We start from the raw sequence: 12,439 nt of genomic DNA, 5'->3' as shown, positions 1-12,439 counted from the left end.
TTTCCTAGCTCCCAAAAATCTGCCTGCAGGACCTCATCCCTCTTTCTACCTATGTCATTAGTACCGATATGGACCACAACCTCTGGCTGTTCACCCTCCCCTTCAGAATGCTCTGCACCTGCTCAGTGACACCCTTGACCCTGGCACCAGGGAGGCAATGTAACATCCTGGTGTCACATCTACGGCCGCAGAAACACCTGTCTGCTCCCCTAACTATTGAATCCCCTACCACTATTGCTCTCCCACTTACCCCCCCCCCCCCCCGTACAGCTGATCCACCTGTGGTGCCGCGGACTTGGCTCTGGCTGTACTCCCCAGAGGAACCATTGCCCTCACCAGTACTCAGAAGAAGATTATTCACTCAGGGGACTCCTGCACGACCTGCCTGGTCCCCTTTTTTCTATCTGGTGGTCATCCATTCCATCTCTGCCTGTGCATTCCTTAACTGTGGGGTGACCACCTTCTGAAATGTGCTATCCACAAAGCTCTCAGCCTCGCGGATGCACCACAGTGACACCAGCTGCTGCTCAAGCTCCAATACCCGGAGCTCGAGCTCCTCCAGCTGACAACACCTTCTGTACATGTGGTTGTCCACGACATGGGAAGCGTCCTAGATTTCCCACATGGCACATGATGTGCATTCCACAGTGCTGCCCTGCCATGCCTTTATTTATTCATCTATTAACTAAATTTACAGAAACTTAAGACTATGATGTATCTAATTCAAGTTATTAGTATAATTTAGTATTAACTGTCACTAATTTAATATAGTATTAACAGTTACTAATCACCAAGCTTCTGCTTTATCACTAACCAGCTATTTAACCCTGGCCCCAACTTGCAAATCAGTTACCAGCTATCCTGCGATGTCGCTCCTTGTTTTTTTTCAAATGGCCACTCAGCTCCCTTTACGCCGTTGCCGGTGCTCCCGCTCAGGTCTGCGTTCTGAATAACTTCTTAATTAAAAAAGATTCTCATCTCACCCCTGGCTCTTTTGCCAATTATCTTAAATCTGTGTCCTCTTATTACTGGCTCTCCTGCCAATGGAAACTGTTTCTCCCTATCTACTCTATCAAAACCCCTCATAATTTTGAACTAATCGGCTCAAGTTTTGGTTCGAGTTGCACCTTTTTTTTTGGAGCAACTAGTTTAGAATGGAGTATCTTAGAAATTGCAATTCTCGGCATTTAGTTTGCTCCAATTCTAGTGAGTTAGAATAGTTTCGTTTTAGAACAGTTTTTTCAAAAGGGGACGTGTCCAGCCACTTACGCCTGTTTTGCAAGTTTAAGCAGTGAAAACTTACTCCAAACTAACTTAGAATGGAGTAAGTGTAGATTTTTGTACGCTCAGAAAAAACCTTGCCTACACTTTATAAATTAGGCACAGGGAGCGAAAGATGGGGCGGGAAGGGAAGTTAGAGTGAAGTTAGGGGATTTTACAAGCATTAAACACTTCATTTTTACAAATAAAGAGCCATCATGAATAATAAATGATAAATAAATCAAATAAAAAAAAAATTACATTTTCCTACCTCTCTGAAGCAGCAGCAGGCACTGAGCTGTGAGATGTCGGCCAGGGGATAGGGGCGGCGTGAGGCGAGAGCGACAACAGCAGAGCCCGGCAGCAGCAGGCACTGAGCTGCGGAGAGAAGTTCGGCTGTTTGGCCAGGGGATAGGGAGAGCCAGCCAGCCAGCCAACCAGCCAGCCAGCAAGTTTGAAAATTAAATTTGTACTTCAATATGGGTGCTGCATTATCAACACCACGGATGATGCAATGGTTCTCCATCAATTCACTGCATAGGAGAGAATTGATTAGAGTTCACCGCACCAGGAACGTCATAGCCCATAGGCTGATGGGCAGGAGACCTTACCCACGTCGGCAATATCGAGCCAGGCGTTCGTACCTGGACATGAGCGAGGCTGATTGTGTCAAAAGGCTGTGTTTCCCGCAGAGAAGCTGTCGTTGAGATCTGTGATATGCTGAGAGCAGATTTACAGCCGAGAAGCAGAACGCCGACTGCCTTGTCTGTTGAAGTGAAGGTTACAGCTGCACTTTCCTTCTATGCCTCGGGATCGTTTCAAGCTACAGCTGGAGATGTGTGCATCATCTCTCAACGTGCAATACATGCCTGCATTTACCAGGTCACGACTGCACTGTATGCGCGGAGGAATTACTTCATCAAGTTCCCAATGACCGGCCAAGCAATGCATGGGCTTCTTCAGGATTGCCGGCTTCCTAAAGGTACAGGACTGCATTCATTGTACCCTCATCGCCTTGCGAGCACCTGTGGAGGATTCCGAGCAGTACAGGAATAGAAAAGGTTTCCACTCCATTAATGTGCAGCTCGTGTGTGATGACAAGCAGCGCATCATGTCAATCGGTACGAGATACCCTGGCAGCACCCATGATGTGTTCATCCTACGCGACAGCGTTATATCTGACATGTTTGAGCAGCAGCCAGAAGGGCAGAGGTGTCTACTGGGAGACAAAGGATACGGCCTGACCATCTGGCTCATGACGCCCATACGCGTGACACGGACAGAAGCTGACCGTCAATACAACATGGCGCACATTGCGACGCGCAGCATCATCGAGAGGACCATTGGCATATTGAAACAGCGTTTCCGATGCCTGGACCATTCCGGAGGCCAATTGCAATACTCTCCTCAGATTGTTGGTCACTTCACTGTTGTGTGCTGCATGCTCCATAACTTAGCCATCATGAAGCAGCAGGAACTGGTAGTGGAACCAGAAGACCCACCTGAGGGGCCAGTGCCTGATGATAGTAATTTGGAAGAACAGGATGTGGATGATGACAACGATCAGGAAAGCATGCAAGTGCCTGATGCCGGAGCACGAGGTCGGAGGAGGGCCGTCCATCGTGCTCCTTTAACGATTGCTCAAGCCCTGCGCCAGCAGTTCATCCGTGAACGCTTCAATTACTGATGCCTGAGGGCTTTGCGACAACTGTTGCACGTGGACATGTTTATTTTTTGGAGTTGTTCCTATGTTGTGTTGTATTAATGGAACATGATTCAGTTTTAATGAAAAAATATTTTATTGAAAAGTTAACGTTGGTGTAATAATATTTGTATCAAATTTTACTTTTTAATATGACTCTTTAAGGTCACTTATAACTTGTAAAGTTACAAAACAATTTCAATGTGAAAAATCTTACACTCTTAAGATCACTGAAACTTCAAGATCATTTTTTAGGTGCAAAATTAAGTAAGTTACAAAATGTGAGAGCATTTACACTAAGATCATTTAAAAACCCTAAGATCACTCATAAGTTTTAAAGTTACAAAACTTACAAAACAACTTCAATTTGAAAAAAGTTACTAGTTACATCAAGAACAAGAACAAAAGCAGCAAAGAAAGGCTGCAACTATCTCTCTTCCACATCTCGGTGAATGTTCACTTCTTCATGGGGGTGTCATTTGATTGGCGGGCTGTGTGCCCTTATTGCAGCAGCTATCTCACCCAGACCTTCCCTGATGGCCTGTGCTGTCATTTGCACTCCCTCGGACATTCCCTCCCTCATTTCCCGTGTCATTACTGCTATTTCTCCCGTCAGTACCATTACCTCTTCACCCACTGCACTGACGCTGCCCACGAGTGATTGGGTAAGCTCATTGGTCTCCACACCCAATGCCACATCCTGAGCCACATCTGTTGCACGCTGCATCTCAGGAGAGCGTGTCTCCAATCTCCTTCTCCTCTGCCTGGGTCTGCCTCGCGGCGCCACTACACTGGGAGGCACAGGCTGGGACGGTGGGGCAGTGGGTGTAAGCTGCTGTGTTACACCAGCAGCACCACTGGGACCCGCAACGTCGGAATCTGTGAAACCATAGAATGTGGAACCAGAACCTATGCAAGGGTTTGAAACACTGATGTTGATGTGGCCTCATTAAATATTAACTTCTAAGGTCGCCGCTGAAGACATTTCAGTTAACGCCTGCAGCCACCCTTGGTCTGGATCGTCCGCATCTGGTTCTTCTTCAGGATTGGCATCGTCTTCTGCAAAATATATCAGGACAGTCAAATGTTTAGCAGCAGAGGAGGGGCAGGATGGGTGGCATGAGTACTCTCACATAGCAGGCCAGGCAGCAGGTTGATTTGAAGGGCCACGATGCATTTTCAGGACTTACCCTCTCCCTCGCATGTGGGCCCAGCTCGTGCTGTACTGATTGCTTTTCTCCATGTATGACTCATCAAAGCAGCGACCCTCTGTTCCAAGAGTGTCAGTGGATGCAGACTTGGCACGCATCCTCCTGTTCGAGTTCTTTCCCTTTTGTTGTGGGCCAATTTCTTCTGCAAAGATTAAAATATAACTTTTTACAGAGTGCGTCTTTCTGCAGGGTGAGACATATACAAATGGTCACATTTACAATTAAGATTCCATTGAAAAATGAAAATATTACTTGCACTAACTACTTGACCAAGGTCGTGCCATTTCTTTTTACACTGGCTTCCAGATCTCCTGGTATGCACCACTGCGCAGTAATCTTCTGCAACTTGGTTCCAGCGTTTCTTCCTTACTTTGGGTGGCACTTTTGTGCGACCTCTGTTGCTGGTATCCAGCTCCTGCCATCTCTGCTCAATGACATTAACTAACGTCTCCACTTCCTCATGCAAGAAATTCTTTGTTCTTGGTGGATGTTGTTCCATTGCTGGATTGAATTGACACTCTGATTTTTCAAAACACACGGTCCTTATTTTGCATGCACCTATGCAGCACTTGTTCTGGAAGTTTAGGAGCAACAAACAGCACTCATTTATTTCAGCAGGTGATTTCTTTCCACAGTACTGCTAAAAGCACTCCTTCACGCACAAAAAATCACTCAGAAGCCTTTGCACAGTTCCACAAAAGCAAAAATCACTGTTCTTCATGTACCTTTAAAAATGGCCGAGTGCCAATGTTTGTGTGCCACTGCGCATGCGCACACGCTCCAGCACGCATGCGCAAGTCTGTCGGTACTAAAAATGATGCTGGGACCTAGCCCCGCCCTCCCTGCCGGCAGTTTTCCGGCACAATGTCTTGGCCTCGCCCCCAGCAGCTCCTGCTGCGCCGCGCCAACCTGGAAAGGGCCCGAAAAATATCAGAGAATACAGAGCTTGGTAATAGGCGCACTTTATGTTCTAGGAAATGGGCGTACCTCTCGAAGGTGCGCCGTTCTGCGGGAAAGCCAAAACTTGGGCCCAATAAATCTCACCTTAACCTTCTTTGCTTCAAGGAGAACAAATCCAGCTTCTCTAGTCTCTCCATGTAACTGAATTCCCTCGTCCCTAGTACCATTCTGGTACATCTCATCTACAGCCTCTCCAAGGCCTTTACAGTATTGATTAGCAGTTGATTTCCATCTCCCCCTTGCTCAGTGACAGTAAAGGTGATTGTAGCACCACATCATTGAAATCAGCCAACCTGCCACACACCCGGGACTGAATGTGGAACCGCACACAGCATAGTAGTTACCAAACTGAGCTATCAGAAAATGAGTTCTTCCTACAGCTCTACAATTAGTGCTATAATGTAAATCAAATTACGGGACTTAGCGGATAGCAAGTTGATAACTTCCTGGAAATATCTAAATTGTTTTTATATTGTTCTTCAGCTACCATCTCCCACAGCCAGTGCTACATCAACCTTTTGAGTTTTTCATTGGGTCATCCTGATTCCACTGAGGCTAGTAAATGCATTACTGCAGTAGGAGCATGTCTTGGCAGTCATGTCATGACACAGCATCAGATATCATCACACATCAATGTTTCTATTATTGATGTGATGCCATGACCCAGATAACTTGGCTGTTGTCATTAGCATTCTGCTGATACACTTTGTGATTTGGGCTATTTACCCCTTCTATGCTGCTTCCAGCACTACAACATATAATTTTGAAACTTTTTTTTTTTGCCACTGCTGGATTGCAATGTAGAAGCCGCTTTAGACTGCGTACATGGAGTTTTGGTTCACTGGACATGGAGAAAGTATGTCATGCTCTTCTTCAGGCAAACATAAGAACATAAGAATTAGGAACAGGAGCAGGCCATCTAGCCCCTCGAGCCTGCTCCGCCATTCAACAAGATCATGGCTGATCTGGCCGTGGACTCAGCTCCACTTACCTGCCCTCACCCCGTAACCCTTAATTCCCTTATTGGTTAAAAATCTATCTATCTGTGACTTGAATACATTCAATGAGCTAGCCTCAACTGCTTCCCTGGGCAGAGAATTCCACAGATTCACAACCCTCTGGGAGAAGAAATTCCTTCTCAACTCGATTTTAAATTGTCTCCCCCGTATTTTGAGGCTGTGCCCCCTAGTTCTAGTCTCCCCGACCAGTAGAAACAACCACTCTGCCTCTATCTTGTCTATCCCTTTCATGATTTTAAATGTTTCTATAAAATCACCCTTCATCCTTCTGAACTCCAACGAGTAAAGACCCAGTCTACTCAATCTATCATCATAAGGTAACCCCCTCATCTCCGGAATCAGCCTAGTGAATCGTCTCTGTACCCCCTCCAAAGCTAGTATATCCTTCCTTCAGTAAGGTGACCAAAACTGCACACAGTACTCCAGGTGTGGCCTTACCAATACAGTTGCAGCAGGATCTCCCTGCTTTTGTACTCCATCCCTCTCTCAATGAAGGCCAACATTCCATTCGCCTTCCTGATTACCTGCTGCACCTGCAAACTAACTTTTTGGGATTCATGCACAAGGACCCCCTCTGCACCTCAGCGTGTTGTAATTTCTCCCCATTCAAATAATATTCCCTTTTACTGTTTTTTTTTTTCCCAAGGTGGATGACCTCACACTTTCCGACATTGTATTCCATCTGCTAAACCTTAGCCCATTCGCTTAACCTATCCAAATCTCTTTGCAGCCTCTCTGTGTCCTCTACACAACCTGCTTTCCCACTAATCTTAGTGTCATCTGCAAATTTTGTTACACTACACTCTGTCTCCTCTTCCAGGTCATCTATGTATATTGTAAACAGTTGTGGTCCCAGCACCGATCCCTGTGGCACACCACTAACCACCGATTTCCAACCCGAAAAGGACCCATTTATCCCGACTCTCTGCTTTCTGTTCGCCAGCCAATTCTCTATCCATGCTAATACATTTCCTCCGACTCCGCGTACCTCTATCTTCTGCAGTAACCTTTTGTGTGGCACCTTATCGAATGCCTTTTGGAAATCTAAATACACCACATCCATCGGTACACCTCTATCCACCATGCTCGTTATATCCTCAAAGAATTCCAGTAAATTAGTTAAACATGATTTCCCCTTCATGAATCCATGTTGCGTCTGCTTGATTGCACTATTCCTATCTAGATGTCCCGCTATTTCTTCCTTAATGATAGTTTCAAGCATTTTCCCCACTACCGATGTTAAACTAACCGGCGTAAACAAATGATGGGAAAGTGCCACAATGCAGCAGATTATACATGGTGTATGAAAGGAACAGGCTTGAGCTGAATGACCTTTTCTCATTTCATGTTTTCTTATGTGAAATGTGAGAACATTTTTTTTTGTCCTAATGTCCAGCTAACTTGTGTAATTTATATAAACAGGTACTACCTGGATGCAAGAAATAGTGCCTTTAATATTCAGCAATGGAGATCTGACGCCAGTACAGACTATCCCAAACTGGCAGCGTGTACCATGGTTGGAGCAAACAAGTGGTAAAACTCTGCTGGAAAACCGACCATCACCCCGGTTTATTACAACACATCTTCCTTACCATCTGATGCCAAAGTCCTTCTATACATCAAAAGCGAAAGTGAAGTATTATTTTTCTTCTAACTTGGCAGGGAGCGGGGAACCAGACAACAGCAGAAAGGAGATCAGAGGACAGAGAGATATAAACAACAGTAAAATTAGAAATATCCCAAAAATTGCATGGACTATAGGAAAATAAGTGACGAATGAGCTATTAAATTGTATGTCCGTCAATATCCGTAGTGTAACTAATAAGGTTGGTGAGCTGCAGGCATAAATTGCTACATGGGATTATGACATGATTGCATTAACAAAGACATGTTTCAAACAAGGCCAGGAATGGATTATTAATATTGCTGGTTGCCATGTACCTGTATTCAGGAATGATAGAGGAGGGGGCATGACAGTATTGATTAAGGATGATACAGTTCTAAATACAAAGGATATATGAGATAGATCTAGGATTGAATCTACTTAGCTTGAGTTGAGGAACAGTGGGGAAGCTGTTGCATTGTTAGGAGTTATTTTTATAGAGCTCCAAAAAGTGAGAAGGATGAACAAAATTGTCAGCAAATTTCAAAAGTGTGTAACAAAAATAGAGTAGTAATATTAGGACACTTTAATCATCCTAATATAGACTGGGAAAAACATAGTGCTAAGGTTAGGGAGGGAGAGAAATTTCTGCTATGTGTACAGGAGAACTTTCTCGATCACTATGTCTCCAATCCAACAAGGAAGCAGTGTTGGATCTGGTTCTGGGAAATGAAATAGGGCAAATGGAGTATGTTACAGTAGCAGATCATCTAGCTAACAGTGACCACAACATAATTTGGTTTAAAGTAATTATGGAAAAAGAGACCAGAAAATATTGAAGGTAAAAAATGCTAAACTGGGGAATTTCAGTGATTTAAGAAGGGGCTTAGCACAGGTAGACTCGAAAAAGCAATTGCAGGGTAAAGCAATAACTGAGCAATGGAGGACATTCAGGGAAGAGATAGTTCAGGTACAAACTAGGCATATTCCTTTGAAGGGAAAATGTAGAAGATCCATGACAAAGGGAATAAAAGTTAAAACAAAATGGAAAAAGGCTTATGACAAATGTCAGGAGCAAGATTCAGTTTATAACCAGGAAGATTGTGAAAAATACCGGAGGGAATTGAAAAAGTTAATTCAGGAGGCAAAAAGAGGTTACAAGAAAAGATTAGCAGGCAACATTAAATTGAACCCTAAAACATTTTATAAACATATAAAGTGTAAGCGGTTAGCTAGGGAAAAGGTTGGGCCTATTAAAGACCCAAAGGGAAATCTTCATGAAGAGGCAGAGGACATGGCTAAAGTATTAAATTAGTACTTTGTGTCTGTCTTCACAAAGGAAGCTAAAAGAAAGGGAAGTTATGGACAGGATAGTAATAGATAGGAAGACATACTAAAACGATTAGCATTACTGAAAGTTGGTAAGTCACCTGTTCTAGTTGGAATGCATCCTAGTTTGCTGAAAGAAGCAAAGCTTTTTAAAAAAAAAAAAAGCAGTAGCATTGGTCACAATCTTTCAGTTTTCATTGGATACAGGAGTAGTGCCGGAGGACTGGAAGGTTGCTAATGTTATACCACTGTTCAGGAGAGGGATAAACCAGGAAACTACAGGGCGGCCAGCCTAACATTTGTGGTGGGGAAGTTATTGGAAACCATTATCGGGAACAAAATAAACATTCATTTGGAAAGGCGTGGGTTAATCATGGAGAACCAGCATGGATTTGTTAAAGGCAAATTGTGTGTCTAACTTGATTGAATTCTTTAAGGTAACAGAGAAGGTTGATCAAGGTAGTGCAGTACATGTTGTGTACATATGGACTTTCGGAAGGCATTTGACAAAGTGCCACACAGAAGGCTTACTAAGAAGATGAAAACCCATGGAATTAATGAAAGTGGCGGTATGGATAGAAATTGGCTCAGTGACAGGAAGCAAAGGGTGGTGATGGATGGTTGTTTTTCAGACTGAGATGGTTTGCAGCAGTGTTCCCCTAAGTTCAGTTTTGGGTTCATTACTCTTTTCAGTTTCTATAAACTACCTAGGCTCGGGTGTAGGGAACAGCATTATAAAGTTTGCAGATTATCTGAAAATGACCGAAGTAGTAGATAGTGATGAGGATAGTTATAGGCGTCAGGATGGTGAAATGGGCAGAAGCAATGTTCCCTGTAAGTTTTTTTGAGTGCTGCTTGCCATGCACCATTATATTAAGGAATTAACGGAAGCCCTGTATTGCTACACGCTCTGCTTCATACATTCCAGCAAGAACTAGCAGCAGTGCCATTAAGGAAACGGGACTGTGATGGATTCATTATCTAGTTCTTTCAGTCAGCTCTGCAGTTGTACATTTTCTTTTTGGATATATTTAAAATCATAGCACTTCTATTTGTGTCCCTTTTTGCTGTGTCCAGTGTGACTTGTTTGGCTTTAGGAAAACAAACGCTTATTATCTACACAATGAAAGGACAATGAGCTGCAAAATAAAGTAACAGTGAATTGATTTTGTTAAGTTCTGGAGTGCTAATAGTGGATGTGCTTTTCTGCTACATTAGTTCCTTGTGTCTCCTAAAATTGTCTGTGCCGGTTGTGGCTGTTCTGTACCATAATAGGTTATGCCCAAGTTAAAGTAGCGCTATTGGATGGCTGTACAGAAGTAGAACTAACCCTGAAGGATCTGTATCAGTGTCAGGAATCTTTGGCATTGCAGACACTGAGCTCAGTGCTATGATGTGACATCCACTGTTACTTGTGTAGGGCTTTTGTGATGGCACAGAACTGTCACTGACATGACTGCCAACTAGTTGCATCTGTGCAACTCCAATTATGCTAGTGGTAGAGGGTATCTAATTATCTGTGAGTATACAGCCAGTATATATGAAGTTTCAGAATCCCTCTCATCATGGTTGCTATAACTGCTTTCCAATATGTTAAAGTGGTATCAGTGCATTTTGGAGTCTTGATTGAAATACTCCCTCTGTGCCTATGGCTTGCTCAACTGAGGTGTCTACTGCAAATGGCACTAGTATGCCACATACTCCATGGCAACTGCAGTGCAGTCAGCCATTGCTCTATGACATAGTCACATGGAAAATAACAGTACATATGAATGTGTGGCTTGTCCAAACTACCCAACCACACTCCAATATCATGCAAGAAGCTAGTGATTCTGTAGTACAGGCTTGCTGCTGTAATGGCTTCCATTTCAAAGCAGACCCATTAATGGTTAGGGTTAGAACTCCACCCTGTGCTCCTCATCAATCACCTTCCACCAATGCATCACTCTGTACCACATCAGAATCAGTATCTTCTTTAGTGTGTGTGAACACTTGTATAGCAGTAACAGAAGGTGCTCTTTGGGTGTAGAAGGGACTGGTCTTGATTTATAAAGGAAGCAAGACATTACATAAGCACACTTATCCATTTGGGTACTGTATTGTCATGCACCTCTATGTGGGCATGCTCATGTAACCTATTGTGCAAATCTTGATTGATATGCGACTTACAAGTTCTTTCTGGTATTCCCTCCATGGTGAACATTTTTTTCAAATATTTGTTCTCGGGATTTGGGCAACCCCTGCCAAAGCTGCATTTTTCTGCCCATCCTTAGTTGCCTGGGAAGGTAGTATTGCGCCACAATGATGTTGGCATATTCAGGTTTGTGCCCAGCAACAACGATTGTATGTCCAAGTCAGGATGGTGTGTGACTTTGAGGGGATTCTGGAGCTGATGGTGTTTCCACGACATTACTGATCTTGGCGGTAGAAGTTTCGAGGTTGGGAGGTGCTGTAAAGATATGTTTGGCAAGTTTGTGTGGATAGTACATATTGTAGCCATACTGCATTGGTGATAGAAGGGTGGATATTGACTTAGTTGGCATCCTTGCCACTTAAGCAAATTTCTTTATCCTGGATGGTGTTGAGCTTCTTGAGCGTTGTTGCGGCTGCACCCATCTAGGTGAGCAGTGAATGTTCCATAAAACTTCTGATTTGAGCCTTGAGGGGTTAGCTACTTATTGTAAAGTTCAGCCTCCACCTGCTCTTATAACCACAGTGTTGATATGGCTGATGCAATGGAGCTTCTGATCGATGCTTAATCCATCCTCCTCTTCCCCCCCCCCCCCCCCAGCAAGGATGTTGAATGGAGAACGCGGAAATGGTGGTGCCGCTGAAGGTCAAGGGGCGTGGTTGGGCCTTTTCTTGTTGGAGATGGTAATTACCTGCCACTTGTCGGCTAAAGGCTGTTTTATTATTGGATTTGTGAATGAAGATGAACACTGTAGAATCATCTGCCAACAATCCATTCCTGATCTTTTGGTAGAGGGAAGGTCATTGATGAAGCAGTTGAAGATGGTTGGGCTGAGGAACTCTGGCAGCAATGTCACGGGGCCACTGTGATTGGCCTTCAACAATCACAATCATTTTCCCATATATATGGTATAATTCCAGATGCTAGAAGATTTTCTCACTGGCCTCAGTTTTGCTGGGGCACCTTGCCAATTCTCTCCCCTCCTCTCTGGCATTCAGCTTTTGCATCCATGTCTGGATCAAGTTTACAATTGAGTTCAGGAGCCACATGCTTCCAATCGAACTTGCAGTGAGCATGAACAAGTAGTTTATTGGTGAGTAGGAATCACTTGATGACAGTATTGATGACTTCTTACTTTGCTAATAATTGTGAGGAGGCTGACTG

The 12,439-nt window shown here is 43.9% G+C and overlaps 2 protein-coding genes across 2 annotated transcripts in view; one reads left to right on the top strand and one right to left on the bottom strand.

Annotated features, from left to right (window-relative positions):
- Nucleotides 1-12,439, top strand: part of LOC139226863 (sulfotransferase 2B1-like) — a 39,802-nt gene that overhangs the window by 8,113 nt on the left and 19,250 nt on the right. Inside the window, exon 2 of the mRNA XM_070857957.1 lies at nt 7,575-7,783. Coding sequence (XP_070714058.1) covers nt 7,575-7,783 — 209 coding nt within the window. The remainder of the gene's footprint in view (nt 1-7,574; nt 7,784-12,439) is intronic.
- The window catches only part of LOC139226861 (uncharacterized), a 139,550-nt gene that overhangs the window by 119,489 nt on the left and 7,622 nt on the right, over nt 1-12,439 (bottom strand). The window lies entirely within an intron of this gene.

The sequence above is a fragment of the Pristiophorus japonicus genome, chromosome 16 (assembly GCF_044704955.1).
Source record: "Pristiophorus japonicus isolate sPriJap1 chromosome 16, sPriJap1.hap1, whole genome shotgun sequence".
Lineage (NCBI taxonomy): Eukaryota > Metazoa > Chordata > Chondrichthyes > Pristiophoridae > Pristiophorus > Pristiophorus japonicus.
The sequence above is the reverse complement of the archived record's forward strand: the minus strand, read 5'-3'. Positions and strand labels throughout refer to the sequence as shown.